This window comes from Giraffa tippelskirchi, chromosome 2 (genome assembly GCF_054371585.1).
Source record: "Giraffa tippelskirchi isolate mGirTip1 chromosome 2, T2T-mGirTip1v1.2.pri, whole genome shotgun sequence".
NCBI lineage: Eukaryota > Metazoa > Chordata > Mammalia > Artiodactyla > Giraffidae > Giraffa > Giraffa tippelskirchi.
In genome coordinates, this window is record NC_137276.1 from 79,130,262 (window position 1) to 79,153,218 (window position 22,957).

The following is a 22,957-nucleotide window of genomic DNA, read 5'->3' on the forward strand; positions in this document are numbered from 1 at the left end:
CAACAGCGAAACAACGTACTTGCTAATCACCAGAGTCGGAACTGCAGGGTTTTAAAAAGTCATTCCTGACTGTTTCAAGTGGAAAATTTGCTAACTCAAGAAACAATTTCGATAGAGAAACACAACCTATCTCTGTGTAATAAAGCATAGTACCTTAGATTGTTTTTGAGCCATAGAAAGCATCACTACGAACAAAGCTAGTGGAGGTGATGGAATTCCAGTTGAGCTATTTGAAATCGTCAAAGGTGATGCTGTGAAAGTGCTGCACTCGATATGCCAGCAAATTTGGAAAACTCAGCAGTGGCCACAGGACTGGAAAAGGTCAGTCTTCGTTCCAATCCCAAAGAAAGGCAATGCCAAAGAATGCTCAAACTACCACACAATTGAGATCATCTCACATGCTAGTAAAGTAATGCTCAAAATTCTCCAAGCCAGGCTTCAGCAATACGTGAACCGTGAACTTCCAGATGTTCAAGCTGGTTTTAGAAAAGGCAGAGGAACCAGAGATCAAACTGCCAATATCCGCTGGATCATCGAAAAAGCAAGAGAGTTACAGAAAAACATCTATTTCTGCTTTATTGACGATGCCAAAGCCTTTGACTGTGTGGATCACAATAAACTGTGGAAAATTTTGAAAGAGATGGGAATACCAGACCATCTGACCTGTCTCTTGAGAAACCTGTATGCAGGTCAGGAAGCAACAGTTAGAACTGGACATGGAACAACAGACTGATTCCAAATAGGAAAAGGAGTACGTCAAGGCTGTATATTGTCACCCTGCTTATTTAACTTATATGCAGAGTACATCATGAGAAACGCTGGGCTGGAAGAAACACAAGCTGGAATCAAGATTGCCGGGAGAAATACCAATAACCTCAGATGTGTGGATGACACCACCCTTATGGCAAAATGTGAAGAAGAACTAAAGAGCCACTTGATGAAGGTGAAAGAGGAGAGTGAAAAAGTTGGCTTAAAGCTCAACGTTCAGAAAACTAAGATCATGGCATCTGGTCCCATCACTTCATGGGAAAGAGATGGGGAAACAGTGGAAACAGTGTCAGACTTCATTTTTTTGGGCTCCAGAATCACTGCTGATGGTGATTGCAGCCATGAAATTAAAAGACGCTTACTTCTTGGAAGGAAGGTTATGGCCAACCTAGATAGCATATTTAAAAGCAGAGACATTACTTTGCCAACAAAAGTCTGTCTAGTCAAGGCTATGGTTTTTCCAGTGGTCATGTATGGATGTGAGAGTTGGACGGTGAAGAAAGCTGAGCGCCGAAGAATTGATGCTTTTGAACTGTGGTGTTGGAGAAGACTCTTGAGAGTCCCTTGGACTGCAAGGAGATCCAATCAATCCATCCTAAAAGAGATCACTCCTGGGTGTTCATTGGAAGGTCTGATGTTGAAGCTGAAACTCCAATACTTTGGCCACCTCATGCAAAGGGTTGACTCATTGGAAAAAACCCTAATGCTGGGTAGGATTGGGGGCGGAAGGAGAAGGGGACGACAGAGGATGAGATGGTTGGATGGCATAACCGACTCGATGGACATGTGTTTGGGTGGAATCCGGGAGTTGGTGATGGACAGACAGGCCTGGCCTGCTGCAATTCATGGTGTCGCAACGAGTCGGACAAGACTGAGCGAATGAACTGAACTGAACTGAAGTAGCTACCAACAAACAGCACAGAAAAAACCACAGAACAAAACCCAAACTATTCTCCAAAAAAATATACATCTTCTGGAAACAATCTGAGAATTACCCTGGATTAGATACTGAAAATTGCAAAAGGGTGCACCATAATTTCATCAAATGAACATTTCTCTGGATTCCAAAGTCTTCCCTTCAAGCAAAACTTACCAAACCAACAAACAACCGAGCTCTTTTAGGCCGCTAGAATTTGCAAATACTTGAGCATCTATGATTACTGTGCAGAAATAAAATTTTAAATGCTCATTCAACTTAGAGTAATGCCGTTTCTCAATGGTCTGTTGCTGGAAAAGATGAAAAGAAACAAAAATAAACTGTTCAAAAAGCCCTCCATACGCAAAAAACATAAAAAGGCGGAGACTGCTTTACTGCAAACTTTGCTTAGGTGTTAGTATGTCACAAATTGCCCTCCAGGAATCTCTCTGTGAGTTAGTTCGAGTCAGTCAATAAAGCCTGAAAACACTGAAAGGGACAGGGAACTTAGACGACTAGGCTTTAGCCAATCAGGCTCCTCCATCCCAGGGATTTTTCAGGCAAGAGTACTGGAGTGAGTTGCCACTTCCTTCTCCAGAGGATCTTCCCGACCGAGGTCTCCCACATTGCAGGCAGATGCTTTACCATCTGAGCCACCAGGGAAGCCTGTAGGTAAGAGCACGGAGTCCCTTCTGAACAGCCGCTGCCGGCGGCCAGGACTGGATCCCCCAGCTGTGCGCCCCCTTCACCCGCGCGCATCCCGGGAGCAGAGATCTCTCACAGCTGCGGACCCACCGCGCCCGACACGCGCGCCCCGCGGCCCCAACTTCGGGCTCCTCGGCGGCACCTCCCCGGCCCGGAACCGCGAGCCCGTGGCGACCGGGCCCAGGCGGCGTCCGCAGACCCAGAGGCCGCCCCCCGCGGTCGTGGGGGCAGCCCCGCCGCGAGGAGACTCGAGGGGCGCCGAGCAGGGAGGGCTGCGAGCGCGCGGGGCGCCCACCGCTCAACGGCCGCCTTGGGGCGCCGGCCCGGCGTCCTCACCCTGCGGCCGATGGCGGCCACCCCGGAGCCGAGGACCGAGGGAGGCTCGCGCTCCTCGGGGCTGCAGGAGTCGGGGGCCGCTGGCCGCTGGGCAGGCGGGGGCGCGCGGTGAGGGGCTGCGGTCGAGCTGCACTTACTCGTGTCTGCGCTGCTCCCTGGTGCGGGGCGTCCCGCAGTGGGGACCGACTCAGTCTCCAACTTCCCTTCCGTCAGGACGGGTCCTGGGGGCTCAGGCGCCTCTGCGCCTCCGCCCTCCACCTGCAGCCGCTCACGCCTGCGCACTCGCTCCGGGGCCGGTGGGGGCGGGGAGGGGCGCCTGTCAGCCTGGGCACTCCTGGCTGGAATATCCTTCTTTTAAATGTAAAATGTTCAATTTGATATCAATTTTTAAAAAAATAAATGTCAAGTTTTCTTACCCTAATCATAATTTCGTGATTATAGATTCTGTCTTTGGAAGATTTCTTTAAGAATAATTTGTACTTGGTCAACTGAGTCAGAGAATAGGTACCAAATTATATATTGCTTGTATAAATTTTCAGCCAATAATACGTTTTACCCTGTGGAGTTGTATTTAATGTGTGTGGGGGGTTTTTTTTTTGTTTTTTGTTTTTTTACTACTAATAAGCCTTGGCAGGGGCAGAGTCTTGAGATGAAGGGAGAGTTAGGATCCCCTAGGCTAGGGCTGCCTCCCTGCCACATGGTTTGCCGTGGGAATTAGAGGTCCTAGGACCCCAGGATATTCTGGCAATGTGGAATAGATTCTCTGGGTGTGAGCACAAGTATACACTGACACACATCAGAGGAAGGGACCATAGGGAGTGGGGTCAGGGGAGGGGTGGACCTTGGGGCAGTGACAGTGACAGAAACATACATCAATTTCCCCTGGACTAAGGCAAAGACCACCTTGTTGGGCCTCATGTGGAATCCAGGTCAGAACATCTGCACTGGCTGTGATGAGGAGTCCTCATAAGGCAACTAGACACCCCACGGCTGAAGAGGAGGTTGAGGGTCCTCTTCAAGGTCCCTCTCAAAGCCCCTGGTTCCTATGGATCCTGTCACATTCCCTCCTGGGGCCCAATGAATGCTGAGGTCCTGAAGTCTCTCAGAGCTATGGTGTGTGCTGCGGTTTCCCTGCTTGGTGTGTAGTATGAGTGGTTCCCCTTAACGGGGTGATGTGTCCAGTACTGGGGTGAGAAGAGTGTTCCTTGCACTCCTACACATTCCCCTGCCCCTGAGCTGGCCCATACCTCCTCCTATCAGCATCCGAGCTTCTCAGTGGAGGAATGGACCCTCATATCTATTCATTTACTAGCTGTGCCCTGAGCACTCAGTGGGGGTGGTGAGAGAAAGAACCACCAGGGTCACAGTCTGGAGCGGGAAATGGAGAAACCCAGAAAGAAAAGACAGAAAGGAGCAAGTTCTGTCTTTGAAAAACAGTGGGTGCCACAATGGGATCCTGGAAAGTCTGCACTGAGGGGACATGTCTGTCCCCAGCAGTGTAATGAAAAGGCGCTAGCCATTCACACATCTGGGGATGATTATCCCAGAAGGAGGCACAAGTGTATGGACACACAGAATGTGTTTGTCCAGAGATGAAGCCAGGGCTAGCGTGGCTGGTGGGAGCTTGGCAGGACAGTAGGCAGACAGTGGGGAGGCAGGGGCCAGGGCCTGATGCTTGATGGCTGTGTGAGTGGTCCATTCTGTGTGACAACATTAGCCAGTCTTGAGTGACTTAAGCAACAAACATTTCTTATCTCACACTATCTGTGGACCAGGAATTGGCCATGCTTCAACTGGAGGCCTCTGCCAGTGTCTCCCAGGGGTCTGGGGCTGTGGACTCATTGAGTCAGGACCCAAGAGCTCCTCTGTCTGATGGTCTCAATGCTAAGCCACAGATGCCTCTTCATATAGCAACTTGTAATATACAGGCTTGTTTCCTAGAGTGAGGGACCAAGAAGAGAGAAAGGGAGGAAACTGCAATACAAATGAAGAAGTAGAGGTTCTGCACCTCAACTCTGGGGGATTGTCAAATGGTACAACCACTGTATACGACACACTCAGCAGTTTCTCAAAAGGACAAGCCTACAGTTCTCAGTCAATCCTATAGTTCCCCTCCTACATCAATACCCAAACGCATGTGAACACAGATATTCACATGCCTGTACACAAGTATTTCAGAGCACCGCTGTTCAGAAGAACCCAAAGGTGAAAACCCTGATGTCCATCAATAGGTGAAAGCCAAATGTGCTGTTTCCCGAATGGAATACTATTCAGCAATGAAAAGAGTGCAAATGTTCTCAAATAGACATTTAATAGGGTTATGTAACATTGTGAATGAACTTACTGCAATTTACATGTACAATCTAAGATAATCAAACTATTAAATTCTATTTTCAGTGAACTTTATATCATAGAATAAACACGTTAGTATACATTTTAAAAAGTACCAAAAATGGACTTGCTCTCACTCTGGAGCTCTGGTGGGCAGTAGAGGTGTAGTTGGCTCCAGGCCTGGAGATGTTTCCAGAGCTTGTTCTGGAGCTGCTGCTGTAGTTCCAAGAAGAGAAAACATCATCAATACGACTGCTTTTCCACATGTCTCCCAAAAACAGAAAAGAAAGCTTCTCACTGCCACTCAATGATCTCTCAAAGATGCCAGCCCCAGAAAGTCTTCCCAGACTGCAGTCCAGGGCAATAGGGATCTGAGCCTCCTCATTGCTCCTGGCCCAGTTCCAGCCTCAGAAGGCTCTGCTCTGTGTGGTCCATGAGGATGGCTCCCTGCCATCCTCATTTGCCCCCATCACCCACCTCAAGTCCTCCTCACATCCCCCTCTGCCTCAGTGGGCTCCAGGGTCTCCATAGCTGTTTCAGAAGATAGCAGGCTCGGTGCTCCAGGTGTGAGTCAGACATGCTGAGCTCTATTTAAGCCAGTAGCATCCTCAGGCAGGGAAATCCTGGGGGCTGGTGGAAATCCTCATGGTAATGGTACAGCTAAGTGCCCAGGATGGTGGACATGACCCTGGGGGGAGTCAGGTAGGCAGAAGTGTCGGAGAGCTGGCCTTCCTTCCACACTGAGCTCCAAGGCAGCCCTGTGGGGTCTGGGTCTCTTTGCCTTCTGCTCCTGCCCATCCAGAGGCCAGTTCTCCTCCATGTCACATCTCACTTGGTGGTTCTTTGGACAACTGAGTCCCTCCGTCTTGAATCAAAGTCCCACTCACATTTTTCAGCTGGTGCAGGGGTCCGCCGTCCTCATCAGAGTAAGGGAGAATGCATCCCTACCTAGATGAGACCAGGAAGGCATCACATGGACAGTACTGGAGACACGCCCCACGTGTGATGCTAGTGTGGCAGTGTGACCCCCTGGGAGAACTGAAGCCCTGCGGGGCAGGACTGTTGTCTGCTCAATGCATTGCATGATGCTTGTTCCTAGAAAAGTGCCTGCACCTTGTGGGCCTTCCTCTCTATTTCAAGAATGAATGAGCCCAGCCAGCCCCATCTGACTGCCTGGGGCACTACTGATCACTCCCAGGGATCCCTGCTCTCACTAACCCAGGACAGGGCATTGCTTACAACTCACCTTGCAAGTGGGAAACAGTTCGGCCCAAGGTCAAAGGCCAGAGACAACTGAGACAGAGGCTTCCTTGAGGGCAGGAGGAACATGATGACTATGTACAACCACAGTCCCCCCAGCAGACCTTTCCATGGGGCCAGGTCCCCAGAAAGCACTTTCCAACTTTCCAGGAAGTCCCCACATTCACCCTGAGGGCTGGTTCTCCCTTTACTCTCGTGTGCAGAGGCGCCAACTGGAGCTCTGAGAGGTGGATAGATATTCCTGTGACTCACAGCTGGAATGGGGCCAACACCCCAGTGTGTCAGAGGTGGGGGGAAGTGCTCACCTTGTGAAGAGAAGGTCCAGCACCTGCTTTGTTGTTGTGGTTCAGTCACTTAGTCCGACTTTTTGCAACCCTGTGGATGGCAGCACACGGGCTTTCCCGAGCTTCACTATCCCTTGGAGTTTGCTCAACCTCATGTCCATCGAGTCAGTGAAGCCGTCCAACCGTCTTGTGCTCTGCTGTCCCCTCTCCTTGCCTTCAATCTCTGCAGTGTCAGAGTCTTTCCCAATGAGGTGGCTCTTCGCTTCCATCAGAATGTTTTCCAGCGAGTCAGCTCTTCCCACCAGGGGGCTAAAGTATTGGAGATTCAGCTTCGGCATCAGTCCTTCCAATGAATATTCAGGGCTGATTTCCTTTAGGATTGACTGGTTTGATCTCCTTTGCAGTCCAAGCGACTCTCAAGAGCCTTCTCCAACACCACAGTTCAAAAGCATCCATTCTTCAGGACTCAGCCTTCTTTACGGCCCAACTCTCACATCCATACATGACTGCTGGAAAAACCATAGCTTTGACTATATGGATCTTTGTTGGGAAAGTAATGTCTCTGCTTTTTAAATGCTGTATAGGTTTGTCATAGCTTTTTTTCCCAAGGAGCTAGGGTCTTCATTTCATGGCTGCTGTCACCATCTGCAGTGATTTTGGAGCCCGAGAAAAAGTCTGTCCCTGTTTCCATTGTTTCCTCATTTATTTGCCATGAAGTGATGGGACCGGATGCCATGATCTTAGTTTTTGAATGTTGAGTTTTAAGCCAGCCTTTTCACTCTCCTCTTTCCTCTTCATCAGGAGGCTCTTTAGTTCCTCTTTGCTTTTTGCCATGAGGGTGGTGTCATCTGCATATCTGAGGTTATTGATATTTCTCCCAGCAACCTTGATTCCAGCTTGTGCTTCATCCAGCCCCGCATTTTGCATGATGTACTTTGCATATAAGTTAAATAAGCAGGGTGACAATGTACAGTCTTGATGTACTCCTTTCCCAACTTGGAATCAATCCACTGTTCCATGTCCACTTCTAATTGTTGCTTCCTGACCTGCATACAGGGATCTCCGGAGGCAGGTGAGGTGGTCTGGTACTCCTATCTCTTTAAGAATTTTCCAGTTTGTTATGATCCACACAATCAAAGGCTTTACTGTATTCAATGAAGTAGATGTTTTTCTGGAATTCTCTTGCTTTTTCAATGACCTCCAATGAATGTTGGCAATTTGATCTCTAGTTCCTCTGCCTTTTCGAAATCCAGCTTGAACATCTGGAGGTTCTCAGTTTATGTACTGTTGAAGCCTAGCTTAGCGAATTTTGAGCATTACTTTGCTAACATGTGAAATGAGTGCAATTGTGTGGTAGTTTGGACATTCGTTGGCATTGTCATTCTTTGGGATTAGAGTGAAAAAAGACCTTTTCCAGTCTTATGAACAATGCTGAGTTTCCTAATTTGCTAGTATATTGAGTGCAACACTTTCACAGCATTCATCTTTTGGGATATGACATCGCTCAGCTGGAATTCCATTACATCCACTAGCTTTGTTCATAGTGGTGCTTCCTAAGGCCCACTTGACTTGGTACTCTAAGATGTCTGGCTCTAGGCGAGTAGTGATCACACCATCGTGGTTATCTGGGTCACTAAGATCTTTTTTGGATATTTCTTCTGTGTATTCTTGCCACTTCTTCTTAATATCTTCTGCTTCTGTTAGATCCACACCGTTTCTGTCATTTATTGTGCCCATGTTTGCATGAAATATTCCCTTCGTATCTCTAATTTTCTTGAAGAGCTCTCTAGTCTTTCCCATTCTATTGTTTTCCTCTATTTCTTGCATTGTTCACTTAGGAAGGCTTTCTTATCTCTCCTTGCCGTTATTTGGAACTCTGCATTTATATGGGTATATCTTTCCTTTTCTCCTTTGCCTTTAGCTTCTCTTCTTTTCTCAGCTATTTTGTAAGGCCTCCTCAGACAACCATTCTGCCTTTTTGCATTTCTTTTTCTTGGGGATGGTTTGATAACTGCCTCCTATACAATGTTACGAACCTCTGTCCATAGTTCTCCAGGCACTCTATCGGATCCAATCCCTTGAATCTATTTGTCACTTGCACTGTATAATCGTAAGGGATTTGATTAGGTTTTACCTGTATTGCATAGTGGTTTTACCTACTTTCTTCAAATTAAGTATGAATTTTTGCAATAAAGAGTTCATGATCTGAGCCACAGTCAGCTCCCAGACTTGTTTTTGCTTACAGTACAGAGCTTCTCCATCTCTGGCTGCAAAGAATATAATCAATCTGATTTTGGTATGGACCATCTGGTGATGTCCATGTGTAGAGTCATCTCCTGTGTTGTTGGAAGAGGGTGTTTCCTATGACCAGTGTGTTCTCTTGGCAAAACTCTGTTAGCCCTTGCCCAGCTTCATTTTGTACGCCAAGGCCAAACTTGCCTGTTACTCCACGTATCTCCTGACTTCCTACTTTTGCATTCCAGTCCCCTGTGATAAAAAGGATATCTTTTTCTTGGTGTTACCTCTAGAAGGTCTTGTAGCTCTTCACAGAACCATTCAACTTCAGCTTCTTTGGCAGTAGTGGCTGGGGCATACACTTGGATTACTGTGATATTGAATGGTTTGCCTTGGAAAGGAACAGAGATCATTCTATCATTTTTGAGACTGCATCCAAGTACTGCATTTCACACTCTCCTGTTGACTATGAGAGATACTTCATTTCTTCTAAGGGATTATTGCTCACAGTAGGTGGCAAAAGCCCTGTAGGTGGCCAGGAATGTGGGGAGGGAGGAGGGGGTTGCTGCCCAGAAAACAGGTCCCAGCTTCCCCATCAGCATCTCTAGCCTATGTCTTTGGACATTTCACATCATGCAGCTCTCATTCCTGTTCCCTGGGGACACATGTTCCCTCTCGGGTGGAACACAGCACAGAGACAAGTCAGAGGCAGCACCACGGACACCAGGAAGGCAGGGGCTAGAGCGCAGACTGAGTCCCCGAGCCTCTAGGACTCATGGCAGGAGGAGGGGCAGGAGTGCCCTCCGTAGAATAAATGTCCTGGCACCCTGAGTGAACTGGCGGTGGGTCATGGTTATGTGTGATAGCATCTTAGAGTAGTTTGTATTTGACAGCTCTCCTTGTGTTCACTGCATCATCCCTGTTGGTTATGGAATCATCCCATTCTGGGGATGAGAAGACAGAGGCTGATCCTGGGGTGAAAGGCATCAGGATTTTCAGGCCCACGTGGATACCTGGGGATGGAGTTAATACAGGATTAACTGTAGAAACATGCGGAAAGGATCCTTGGGGAACATGAAGTGAAATCCTATCACAGCCTCTTTCTGAGATTCCCACATGGAGATGGAACAGTGATTTTGCATCTGGAAGTGTCAGGCCCTGAACCTTGAGGGTGGGTGGGAGAGGAGACGGGGCCCAGGTTCGTTTGGAAGCAGTATTCTAGGAGGGACCCAGGGGAGGGCCAGGGTACCTCTGGGACATGAGCATGTGCCTACCCTGGGCAGTCTTGCTGGGGTGGGGCTCCTGGTCCTTGCGCGGGGAGATGGAGCAGGGGCCTCCATGGATCAGGTCCTGTCTGATCTTCCGTGAGAAACCCTGTGAACACAGTGCCCGGCAGCCAGGCAGAAACTCTCAGAGCTCTGGCGAGCTGTCTGTGGTGCTTCTCAGACATCCAGACATCTCCTGTCCAGACACATGCCCACCACTCTTTGTACAGAACTTTTCCTCGCTTCCTCGCTTAAGTGAGAGTCACCGCGTGAGAATGCTGTGGCTCTGGGTTTGGAGCTGGCATGGTTACTTGATGCAGGCCTTGACTCTGAATGGGAGCTGGGCTTGAGCTTGCTCTGACTGTGGAGCTGTGGCAGTTAGTAGGGGTGCCACTGGCTCTAGGTCTGGTGATGTTTCCAGAGCTGTTTCTCCGGTGGGTGCTGTATCTCCCAGAAGAGAAAGCACTGTCAGTAAGACTGCTTGTCCATGGATCCCAAAGACAGGAACCTACTCGCTGCTTAGCCATGAAATCTCAATCCAAGATGCCCCCTACCCCCAGGAAGTCTTCCCAGGCTGCAGTCCAGGGGAATAGTCATCTGAGGAGCCTCCTCAATGCTCCTGCCTAGCTCCAGCCTCAGAAGGCTCTGCTCTGTGTGGCCCAGCCCCCTCCCTTATTTGGCCCAGTCCTCCTCACCCACCCCGAGTCCTCCTCACCATACCCCTCTGCCTCAGTGGGATCAAGGGTCTCCAGCTGCGCCAGGAGATGGCGGGCTCGCTGCTTCAGGTCCGAGGCAGGCATGTTGAGCTCTATGTAAGCGAGGAGCATCTTGAGGGAGGGAATTTCTGGGGGCTGCTGGAAATCCTCAGGGTAAAGGTGCAGCCAGGTGCCCAGGATGGAGGACATCGCCCTGCGGGGAGTCACGTGGGCAGCAGAGTCAGAGACCTGGCCTTCCCGGCACACTGCACTCCAGGGCTGCCCTGTGGGGACCTGGGCCTCTGCGCCTTCTGCCCCTGCCCATCCAGAGATCAGTTCTCCTCCACGGCCCATCTCACCTGGACGACCAGGCAGAGGAGGCCTGGACACAGGGGCGGGTCCGCCAACCAGCCTGCTCAAGTGCCAGCCCTTGATCCACAGTGTCACCATCTGTCCGCTTCCTGACGGCAGACTGGCCCAGCGCACTGTCCCCCTCCCTGGCCCTCCCCTTGTTGTCACCACTGCGAGGGCAGCCAGGGCGTCTACTCTGGTCACTGCATCTCGGGAACACGTAGCGGTCCCAAGAGGATCTGGCCTAGGAGGGTAGACAAAGACTCTGTTATCTGCCCAGGCTTCCTGCGGGCCTCCTAACACCTCAGATTTACCTCCTACCTCTACAGGCTGCCTCGTCCAGTAGGGACGTGCCTGCGTCTCCTGCCGCCACTGACACTCATCCATCACCAGCAAGGGCTCAGCTGTCCCCTGAGTGTCATGGGTCCCCTGAGCACCCGCTGAGGTTCCAGCACACGGTCAGCAGGATGCTCTCCACACTTTGTGTTCTGGGTCCGAGGATCGGGGGTAGAGGCAGGACTGAGACGGATAGGCAACGGTTGTAGACTCTCATGGGGTGGACTCTGACCTCTGACCTCCCAGAGGATGCTCACAGCATGCCAGACCCCTCGACAGCTCTCTTGGCCTCCTTTCCTCTTTTGCAGAAGTCCCCCAGACCTTGGCCCCCAGTGGCAACCAGAAGCTATGTGGGATCCAGGATTCTGCCAGCCCTGCCCATCCAGCAACCCCAAGACTCCGGGCAGTTCTCTGGGGAAGGGAGTCAGTCCCTCTTGAATCAAAATCCACTCACATTTTCAGCTGCTGCAGCGGTCCACCATCCTCATCGCAGTAAGGGACAATGCGTCCGTACCTACAGGAGGCCAGGGAGGCGTCACATGGACAATACTGGAGACACGCCCCGCATGTGATGGCTAGTGTGACAGGCTTCCCCCCCTCACCGAGACAACTGATGCCCTGGGGGGCAGGACTGCTGTCTGCTCCATGCATTACATGACGCTTGTGCCCAGAAACGTGCCTGCACCTCGTGCGCCTTCCTCTATATTTCAAGAACGAATGAGCCCAACCGGCCCCATCCGAGTGCCTGGGGCGCCACTCTTCACTCCCAGGAACCCCTGCTCTCACTCCCCCAGGACAGGGCACCTCTCACACCTCACCTTGCTATCGGGAAAACGCTTTGGGACAAAGTCAAAGGCTCAGAGACCACCGAGACACAGGCTTCCTCGAGGGGAGGAGGAATGAGATGAAACTGGGGTTGAAACGAAAATGGGTGTAGCTGGTATGGAAGACAGTATGGAGCTTCCTCTAAACACTAAAAATAAAACTACTGTGTTATTCAGCAATACCATTACTGAATATATATATTCGAAAAAAAAGAATACGCCAGTTTCAAAAGATATGCGCATCCGAATATTCATAGCAGCATTCCTTTCAATGGCCAAGACATAAAAACAATCTATGTGTCCAGCAGTAGATGAATGGAAATATGGCCATACAGTACATATATATATATATATATGTATATATCCTTTCTTAATTGAATTTTGATGATGTCTTTTTTCCAGAAACTTACTCACATAGCCTATCATGTTAAGCATACAGGGAGGAAATTTCTCATTCTCTTTTATATAATTCTTTTCGGAAAAGTATTTACCTTACTCATAATAGGCTCATTTTGATTGGCTTGAAAGAGTCCATCTAATTTCCAGAAAGAAAGACTACAGTTTCCTGTTCAAAAACCAAAATTTACTTGATTCCATCAAACATACTGTTTCTATTCCAATTGTTTTATTCCTGTTTACTGTTTCCATATTAAATCCCTCCTGCATTTCCACTGTTTAAAATTTTGTCTTCATTCTCAGGTACAAAAAATGAGGTGTGTAACTTAAATTTTGAAATTTAAGGAAAAACGTCCAAGTTTTACTAAATAAAAAAAAAGTAGAGCTGCCATAAAAGAAAAAAAAAAAAAAACCAGCAGAAATGAGTTAAGAGTACGAGATGGATAGAAGCATGTGTTTTCAACCAGGTAAGACAACGATGCTCAACATCACTCATTATTAGAGAAATGCAAATCAAAACCACAATGAGGTATCATTTCACACCAGTCAGAATGGCTGCTATCCAAAAGTCTACAAGCAATAAATGCTGGAGAGGGTGTGGAGAAAAGGGAACCCTCTTACACTGTTGGTGGGAATGCAAACTAGTACAGCCACTATGGAGAACAGTGTGGAGATTCCTTAAAAAACTGGGAATAGAACTGCCATATGATCCAGCAATCCCACTGCTGGGCATACACACCGAAGAAACCAGAATTGAAAGAGACGCGTGTACCCCAATGTTCATCGCAGCACTGTTTACAATAGCCACGACATGGAAGCAACCTAGATGTCCATCAGCATACGAATGGATAAGGAAGCTGTGGTACATATACACAATGGAATATTACTCAGCCATTAAAAAAAAAATACATTTGAAACGGTTCTACTGAGATGGATGAAACTGGAGCCCATTATACAGAGTGCAGTAAGCCAGAAAGAAAAACAACAATACAGTATAGTAATGCATATATATGGAATTTGAAAGATGGTAACGATAACCCTATATGCGAGACAGAATAAGAGACACAGATGCATAGAACAATTTTATGGACTCTGAGGGAGAAGGTGAGGGTGGGACGTTCTGGGAGAATAGCATTGAAACATGTATGTTATCATATGTGAAACAGAACACCATTCCATGTTCGATGCATGAGACAAAGGCTCAGGGCCGGGGCAATGGGATGACCCAGAGGGACGGGATGGGGAGGGAGGTGGGTGAGGGGTCCAGGAAGGGGAACACATGTAAACTCATGGCTGATTCATGTCAATGTATGGCAAAAACTATTACAATATTGTAAAGTAATTAGCCCCCAACTAAAATAAATAAATTAAAAAAAAAAAAAGACAACGAGTTCAAAGCAACCACATACAAAGAATATAAAAACTTTTTAAACTAAAATACAAAAACAGTCAGTGTTCGAAAAACTCCCATAGGAGGAAATGCCATGCTCAGTAAATCTCAAAACACACCCCTAACCTTACCGAATCTGAAGACAAAGAGCGTTTTCAATGACTTTCAATGACTTTCAACCGTTGCTATTACAGAAAGGTTTTTCACTGGTAGCATGCCTTACGTGGTATGAAAGGCACCTTTTTAACTAGGAGCTAGGGCCTTGATGGGTTAATTGCAGTAATGTGAATCACCTGGGGGAGCCATCGTACCCATCCACTTAGCTTTTTCCCAATTAATCCAATGATCTAAGATGCTGGGGGCTGAGACGGTTCCTTCACAGAGAGACTCGAGATAAAACCATGCTACATAGTAGTTACCCCTCATGGACTCGTAGGAAACACTTGAAAAATCCAAGACTTCACCTGATGATGAAGATTTTGGTCATGAGAAGAGAAAGCTCCTTCTCAGCTACCACCCATTTCATACAAGGGTTTGCCATTTCCAGAGCCTGAGAATTCCTGGCACCCTTGCAGGAAGGACAATTCCCCTGGGGCTTCGCGGACACCCGGCATGGGGGACCAGGAGTATGGACTTTCCGTAGCACCAGGGGCCTCACCTCTCAGCACCGACTGGGGAAATCTATGCTTCATATCCTTCCCTCTGTGCTGCTTTATTCACAGCTTCATGGATGTACAGATGAGGTTTCAAACAACACAAAAACCCACATGCCTAAAGTGTACAGTTCAGTAAGTTTGGACACGTGTATATACCCAGAAAAGCTTTAGCTGAATTAAGATCAAGACATACAGACGGCTGCCCAAGCTTGCTTCATGCCCCTTGTCAGCCACGCCTCCCACCCATCCCCAAGCAATCTCTGACCTGTTTTCTTCAGAAATGAAATAGTTCTGTATCTGGCTGCTTTTCCTCGGCATGAATGTTTGCAAGTAAACTAACTATGAGGGGAGCTCCGCTGAGTTCCTTCATGTAGGCCAGTGGCAGCAGGTTGCCCAGCAGGGGGACCCCGTGCAGGGATTGCATATGGGGATGGATGGCTTGGTAAGGGATCCTCAGAAGAGGCAGAGGCTGAGATAGCCGCCTTCCCTACTAGGAATCAGACTCCCCCACAACAGAATCACACTGGGATTCGAACATGGCTAAAGGAAGATGCGATCAGAGTCACTTTGTCAGGACTCAAGCGAGTGCGCTCTAAGACGTTAAACGATGCCAAGTTGGCAAACATAGGACAGGAAGAGAAGGAAGCTCCTGGTAAATACCTAGATAGACTACAGGAGCCTTTCGCAGATTCACTGAGATGGATCCCGAAAGTGCAGAGGGAGGAATGATCTCAAAAGATAGATTTCTCACTCGGTGGGCTCCAGATATCCGCAGGAAGCTACTACAACAGGCGTATGGACCAAATCAGTCTTAGATAACCTGTTGTGACTGGCTCAGACACTTTATGATGGCAGGGAGGTAGAGGACAAGAGTCAGGAAAAGACCAGGAAAGACGGAAGTGCCAGCAATGGCTCTCACCTCCACTCTGAACCAGCCGGAGAAAAATGCCCACACGGATCTAGGCGGAAAGGAACAGACTTGCTGTTACCGTAGAAAGCGGGGACACCTGCGAGAATTGCTCTCAGGCATCGAAGCTGCCACTGGCTTCATGCCCAGTCTGCAGACGTCCACACTGCAGAAGGCTGCCCTCCGAGGCGTAGGCCCCAGGGATCGGACTTAGAAGGCAGTCAGGACTGAAGGTGTTTGGGGCTCCCCGCACAAGCTCCTGGGGTAATTACACCTGAGGAACCCTGGGTCATGACAACTGTGGGGGCCAATCAGTCGATTTCCTCTTAGACCACAGGGCAACTTAGTCTGTGTTTACTGAGGCGCCTGGCCCACTCTTTGCCCGATCCACTTCCATAATGGGATTCATCTGCATGAGCCAAACATTATTATTTCAGTTGTCCTCTAAAATACAATACGTACTATCAAGGAAAATATTACTTGTGTTAGTTAAAACACTGTGTGAACTTCAACGTGACAATCCCCGTTTCGGAGAGATCTCCTCGCGTAAGCACCATGAGTAAAGATCGCCGTCTATTCTGCACATCACATTCTTGCACGTGGTCCACGTTCAAGTCATCTTCCATCAGTCACAGTGCCTCAGCCGTTCTTGGGGAAACGCTCCTTATCCTTCAGTGCACGAAGTTAAGTGAGTCTGAACCCTCTCCCTCACCGCAGCAAAGAGAGGCCCACAGAGCCATTGAGGGGTGCCTTCCAACTACTAGGGAGGCCTAGGATTGCTTCTGTCACCCAGCCGTAAAGCACCCAGAGCTGTGGGAGGCTGGGCAGACGGTGTGCAGGCTTTGAGCGCCCCTTGCTTAACGGGTCACTGTACATTTGGAAAACTGAAGCCCAGATAGGAGTGGGAAAACCCCGGGCCCGGAGCAGGGGCAGAGTCTCAGGCCACCCTAGGCTAGGGCTGCACCACACACCCTGGCTTGGCTTTGGGAATTAAGAGAGCCAAGAACCCCAGAACATCCCCACTCATCTGGATGAGATGTCTCTGGGCGTCCACACAAATATACACGACACTCGCACTAACGTCAGAAGAAGTGAGACTAGGGCATGTGGGTCAGAGGAGGAGTGGGTCTGGGGTGGTGACAGATCCAGCAGAAGCAAGGCGATGACCACAGGCTGGATGTCACACTGTCGTTGGTGCAGGAACGGACCATGACTCAGCCGCAGGCCTCTGCCAGTGTCTCCCAGGGGTTTGAGGCTGTGGACTCAGCTGAGACACGAGCCGCTTCATTCAGGGGCGGGCCACAAGGGCCTCCTCAGAGGCGGCTTCCCAGAATGAGGGACCAGGCGGGGGAAATGTGTGGCAGAGAGGAAACTGCAACACTGATGAAGAAGCGGAAATGGAAACACTAATGGAACACTCCTGCCACAGGGCCTCCAAAAGTTGACTACATGGTATTCAGTCGACACCCACATTCCACTCCTACGACAATACCCGGAAGTAGCACACACACAAAGTCACAAGCCTGCACACAAGGGTTCAGAGCAGCACTAGGCACAAGAGCCCAAAGGGGAAAATAGTCCCCATGTCCATCAACAGATGAGGGGAGAGTCGAATGCACTGCTCTCCCAGACTGCAGGATTATTCGTCGTCAAATAGGACGCAGATGCTGTGCAATAGAGAACAGACGTGTTCATGGATCGTCGTGAATGGTCTCCATGCCGCTCACACACACAATTGAAAAAGTCAAAGAATTCAATTTCTATCTAAGTTTATTTCATAGAAAAAGTAAGTTTATATATGTACTAAAAAAACCAAAACACATGTTAAGAGAGGGAATTATAGGGGTGAAGAGACAGGCTCCAGGGCTGGTGCAGGCATTGGGGCAGCACACCATCTGCCTTTCCCAGGCGAGGCTTGCTGACGATCTGGGAGCAGCTCCAGGGATATTAGGGGAGGAGCTGGCTCCAGCGCCTCAGCTGCTAGAAGAGCTGGGTCTGTTGGGGTCTCTAGAACCACAGGTGGATAACACCGGAGCCACAGCTGACTGCAAAGCACGAAGGAGCTCCAGAGCCAAGGCAGTGCCCTGGCCGACGATGGCTTAAGCCTGGGGACTGAGGCTACAGAAGCAGCCCAGGCACAGGATTTCTGGGTGATTGAAGATCGGAAGGAGGAAGAGGGCTGTTTCTTGCACGTTCTCTGCATCTAGAAGTCGAGCCTGGAGGTCCTTTTCCTCACTTCCTCGCTTCATTGAGAGCCACAGCATGAGTATGCTGCAGCTCTGGGTTTGGAGCTGGCATGGTTACATGAGGTAGAGCTTGACCTTGAGCAGGAGCTGGGCTTTCAGTCTGCTCTAACTGTAGAGCTGTGGCAGTTACTAGGGGTGCTGCTGGCTCTAGGTTTGGTGATGTTTCCAGAGCTGCTTCTCCAGCGGGGGCTGTATCTCCCAGAAGAGAAAGCACTGTCAGTAAGACTGCTTGTCCATGCATCCCAAAGACAGGAACCTACTCGCTGCTTAGCCCTGAAATCTCAATCCAAGATGCCCCCTAACCCCAGGAAGTCTTCCCAGGCTGCAGTCCAGGGGAATAGTGATCTGAGGAGCTTCCTCAATGCTCCTGGCCTAGTTCCAGCCTCAGAAGGCTCTGCTCTGTGTGGCCCAGCTCCCTCCCTTCCTTATTCGGCCCCGTCCTCCTCACCCAGCCCGAGTCCTCCTCACCATGCCCCTCTGCCTCAGTGGGCTCCAGGGTCTCCAGCTGTGCCAGGAGATGGCGGGCTCGCTGCTCCAGGTCCGAGGCAGGCATGTAGAGCTCTATGTAAGCGAGGAGCATCTTGAGGCAGGGAAATTCTGGGGGCTGCTGGAAATCCTCAGGGTAAAGGTGCAGCCAGGTGCTCAGGATGGAGGACATGGCCCTGGGGGGAGTCACGTGGGTAGCCGTCAGAGACCTGGCCTTCCCGGCACACTGCACTCCAGGGCTGCCCTGCGGGGACCTGGGCCTCTGCGCCTTCTGCCTCTGCCCATCCAGAGGTCAGTTCTCCTCCACGGCTCATCTCACCTGGCAGAACAGGCAGAGGAGGCCTGGACACAGGGGCGGGGCCGCCAACGAGCCTGCTCAAGTGCCAGCCCTTGATCCACAGTGTCACCATCTGTCCACTTCTTCAGGGCAGCCTGGCTCAGCGTACTGTCCCTTGCCCTGCCCCTCCCCCTGCTGTCAACACTGCGAGGGCAGGCAGGGCATCTACTCTGGTCACTGCATCTCGGGAACACGTAGGGGTCCCAGGAGGATCTGGCCCAGGAGGGTACACACAGACTCTGTCATCTACCCAGGCTTCCTGCAGGCCTCCTAACACCTCAGATTTACTTCCTACATCTATAGGCTGCCTCGTCCACTGGGGACGCGCCTATGTCTCCTGCCACCACTGACACTCATCCTTCACTAGCGATCGCTCAGCTGTCCCCTGAGTGTCATGGGTCCCCTGAGCACCCGCTGAGGTTCCAGCACACGGTCAGCAGGATGCTCTCCACACTTTGTGTTCTGGGTCCCAGGATTGGGGGTAGAGGCAACACTGGGATGGACAGGCGACGGTTGTAGACTCTCATGGGGTAGACTCTGACCTCTGACCTCCCAGAGGCTGCTCACAGCATGCCAGACCCCTCCACAGCTCTCTTGGCCTCCTTTCCTGTTTTGCAGGAGAAGCCCCCTAGACCTTGACCTCCAGTGGGAACCAGAAGCTATGTGGGATCCAGGATTCTGCCAGCCCTGCCCATCCAGCAACCCCAAGAGTCCGGGTAGTTCTCTGGGGAAGGGAGTCAGTCCCTCTTGAATCAAAATCCACTCACATTTTCAGCTGCTGCAGGGGTCCACCTTCCTCATCGCAGTAAGGGAGGATGCCTCCGTACCTACAGGAGCCAGGGAGGCGTCACATGGACAGTACTGGAGACATGCCCCGCATGTGATGGCTAGGGTGACAGGCTTCCCCCCCTCACTGAGAGAACTGATGCCCTGGGGGGCAGGACTGCTGTCTGCTCCATGCATTACATGACGCTTGTTCCCAGAAAAGTGCCTGCACCTCGTGCACCTTCCTCTATATTTCAAGAACGAATGAGCCCAACCGGCCCCATCCAAGTGCCTGGGGCGTTACTCATCACTCCCAGGGAGCCCTGCTCTCACTGCCCCAGGACAGGGGACCTCTCACACCTCACCTTGCAATCGGGAAAACGCTTGGGACAAAGTCAAAGGCTCAGAGACCACCGAGACACAGGCTTCCTCGAAGGGAGGAGGAACGAGATGACTCAGCACAATCACAGCTTACCAGGGGTCCAGGCGCCCAGAAAGCCCTTTCCAGGACGCACCCACGTAGTCCCCACAATCACCCTGGGATCGGCTCCTCCCTTTACCCTCTGTGTGCAGAGGGGGCCACTGGGGTCAGAGAGGTGGAGAGCCATTCCCACGACTCACAGCTGGAAGGCGACCGGGTCCCCCCAAGTCCCCAGTAGGGGAGGGGAAGTGCTCACCTCATGAAGAGAAGGTCCAGCAGCTGCTGGGGGGTGCCAAAAGCCCTGTAGGTGCCCAGGAATCTGGGGAGGTAGGAGGGGTCACCGCCCAGGAAGGCAGGCACCAGGTTGCCCACCAACGTCTCCAGTATTCGTCTCTGCACGCTCCACAACCTGCAGGCCTCATTCCTATCCCCTGGGGACACATTTTCCCCCTGGGGTGGAACAAGGAAGAGACAAGAGTTAGAGGCCGCACCAAAGACTCCAGGAAGGCAGGGGCTGGAGCTCAGACTGAGTCCCCAACCCTCGGGACTCATGGCAGGGGGAGGGCAAGGAGTTCCCGCCACAGAATAAACGTCCTGGTATCACGACTGAACTGGCAAAGGGCCATGGTTACGTGTGTTAGCGTCTCAGGGCAGTTTGTACTGGACAGCTCCCCGTGTGTTAACTGCGTCATCCCTGTGGTTGTGACCAAAACATCCCATTTTGGGGGTGAGAACTGGGGTGACAGGGGCTGATCCTGGGGTGAGAGGCATCAGGGTTCTCAGGCCCACATGGATACGTGGGGATGGAGTTAATACAGGATACACTGTAGAAACATGTGGAAAGGCTCCTTGGGGAACATCAAGTGAAATCCTATCACAATCTCCTTCTGAGATTCCCACATGGACGTAAACAGTGATTTTTGCATCTGGACACCTCAGGGCCTGGGCCGCGAGGGCGAGTCGCACACCTGACACTCCCAGGTTCCTTTGGGAGCAGGCCTCTAGGAGGGACCCAGGGGAGCGCCAGGGTGGCTCTGGGACCCGGAACTTCCTGGCTGGAGGGTCTCCTCCCGGCTGGCACTCACCCTCTGCCCGCCCTGGGCTCTGATGCTGCTGTGAGGCTCCTGCCCCTCGTGCGGGGAGATGGAGCAGGGGGCTCCGTAGACCGGCGCCTGTCCGCAGTCTCGGGAGGAGCCCTGTGAACACAGTGCCCGCCAGCCAGGCAGAAAGTCTCAGGCCACCAGCCAGCTGTCTGTGGTGCTTCTTGGACCCCCAGACCTCTCCCCTCCAGACACATGCCCACCACTCTCTGCACAGACCTCCACCGAGGAAGAAGACACCCGACCGCCTGAGGGCCTTGGATCCACACTGGCACAGAGAAGAGCACCTCAGGGATCCTCTTTCCCCACTGCCAGCCTGTCCTCAGGTGTGATGGTGATCGGACCACCAGGTCACGATGTGCCCACCAACCTGTTCCTGCCCAGAGGGAGAACCTCCCCTCAAGTCCCACTTCCCCACACCTGGAGATGAGGGCAGCTGGCGCTGCCCAGGGAGGGCTCCCGGTGGCGGCCAGGCCTGGTGGGGCCACCTCTAGGTTGCCTGCTGTTACCTTTGGGGACCTCCTGCTAAAGGACCAGAGGCATCCAGGTTGAGCGCTGAACCGCCTGAAACATCTGAAAAACCTCTCCCTCCAGGGTTTCCTGAAGCAGAAGCCCTGGTCAGTCGAGACACAGCAGGAGAACATCCTTCTGGATGAAGTCTCTCCAGCCAAGTGAGCCCCAACTGGCTGTGGCGCTGTTGCTAGAACGTGGCTGCCTGGTTACAGGGTTCCGAGTTCTGTTAGGGTCTGCCGACAAGGAAGTGACTTCACCACCCAGGGGCCCCTTCCTTGAACTCACAGTTGACAGATGTACATATAGCCCTCGGGATACTGACCGCTCACCCCTCATCCACGCAGCCCCGGTTCTCACACAGTTGCACCACACAGCCCTCCACACAGCTCCTGGGCAGGGTCTGGGTGCAGCTCTGGGTAGACAGACCTGGGTCCAGTCTTGCCTCCCGATTCCTACCTCTTCTCCATCCTGGATGAATCCTTGTGTCTCTCAAGGCCTGTCCGTGTCCCCACGTGCACACGAGGATGATGCCCGTGTGGACATCTAGGGATGCTCTCAGACAGAGGTGGGAAAAGACGTGGAACATGTGGGAGTTGTGACCCATGCAGGCAGTGCCTCCAGTCTCTTTCTTGTCCTCCTATTACCTCCCACATGTTTGTTCCTCTTCTGTTCTCATCCCACTCCCGCTGCTGCTGCTATGTAGGTTCAGTCGTATCTGACTCTGTGTGACCCCACACACAGCAGCCCACCAAGCTCCCAGGTCCCTGGAATTCTCCAGGCAAGAACACTGGAGTGGGTTGCCATTTGCTTCTCCAATGCATGAAAATGAAAAATGAAAGTGAAGTCGCACAGTCGTGTCCGAATCTTTGCGACCCCATGGACTATAGCCTACCAGGCTCTGCATTCAATGGGATTTTCCAGGCAAGAGTACTGGAGTGGGTTGCCATTGCCTTCTCCGGATCTCATCCCACAGTCCTTATTAAATGTCAGTGTGAGTGTGCGTGTGTGTGTGGAACACATTGCTCACTCTGGTAGGCCAGAAGAAGACTGCCCTGTAAGGAGGGTTAGGTAACAGCTTCCTAAGATCTGAGAGTTTCTAATTTCCACAGCAAACCTGATGAGAGGGGTTTCAGCTTTGGCCAAGGAGGTCAAGACCCTGTGACACAAGGCCTTAAAGGCGGCAGGGGCTGCAGCTGGGATGACAGACTCACATAGTCTGGCCCCACTGTCCACACCCATCACCATAGTGCAGGCCGTGATGACACAGCTGCCTTCACGGGGCTCACAGCCCAGCAGGCTCAGCATCTCAGACTGGACACACAGAGGCCCAGGGACAAACTGGTGCTCGCAGCCTGTCATCTGCCACACAGACTTGACCGTCTCATCTGTTGTGGCCTTTATGTTCCTGCCCTTAAATAACTTCGTCAGTTTTGA

The 22,957-nt window shown here is 51.1% G+C and overlaps 1 protein-coding gene across 4 annotated transcripts; it reads right to left on the reverse strand.

Annotated features, from left to right (window-relative positions):
- Positions 1–5,017: 5,017 nt before the first annotated feature.
- LOC145538008 (ral guanine nucleotide dissociation stimulator-like) lies at positions 5,018–22,208 on the reverse strand. 4 transcript variants are annotated; one of them, XM_081569224.1, is made up of 11 exons: positions 21,980–22,208; positions 21,520–21,725; positions 20,996–21,106; positions 20,167–20,360; positions 19,492–19,551; positions 18,370–18,563; positions 11,937–11,996; positions 10,821–11,009; positions 10,110–10,209; positions 6,622–9,848; positions 5,018–6,004 (listed from the first exon to the last, which is right to left on the reverse strand). In XM_081569224.1, the coding sequence occupies exons 1-7, from the start codon at positions 22,125–22,127 to the stop codon at positions 11,941–11,943; spliced, it is 969 nt and encodes a 322-aa protein (XP_081425350.1). In that variant the 5' UTR covers positions 22,128–22,208; the 3' UTR covers positions 5,018–6,004; positions 6,622–9,848; positions 10,110–10,209; positions 10,821–11,009; positions 11,937–11,940. The 4 variants fall into 4 exon arrangements, with proteins under 4 accessions (XP_081425350.1, XP_081425349.1, XP_081425348.1 ...); XM_081569223.1 differs by lacking the exons at positions 5,018–6,004; positions 6,622–9,848; positions 10,110–10,209; positions 10,821–11,009; positions 11,937–11,996 and adding an exon at positions 17,408–18,090; XM_081569222.1 differs by lacking the exons at positions 5,018–6,004; positions 6,622–9,848; positions 10,110–10,209; positions 10,821–11,009; positions 11,937–11,996 and adding an exon at positions 17,408–18,096.
- Positions 22,209–22,957: the final 749 nt, after the last annotated feature.

Excerpts from the sequence above, each read along its gene's own strand:
- LOC145538008 (XM_081569222.1), bottom strand. The coding sequence starts at position 22,127 with ATGGGTCACAACTCCCACATGTTCCACGTCTTTTCCCACCTCTGTCTG. Across the intron at positions 21,107-21,519 it reads TTAGCAGGAGGTCCCCAAAG|GGCTCCTCCCGAGACTGCGG; the intron begins GTAACAGCAGGC and ends CTGTGTTCACAG. Across the intron at positions 18,097-18,369 it reads CACTGAGGCAGAGGGGCATG|ATACAGCCCCCGCTGGAGAA; the intron begins GTGAGGAGGACT and ends CTCTTCTGGGAG.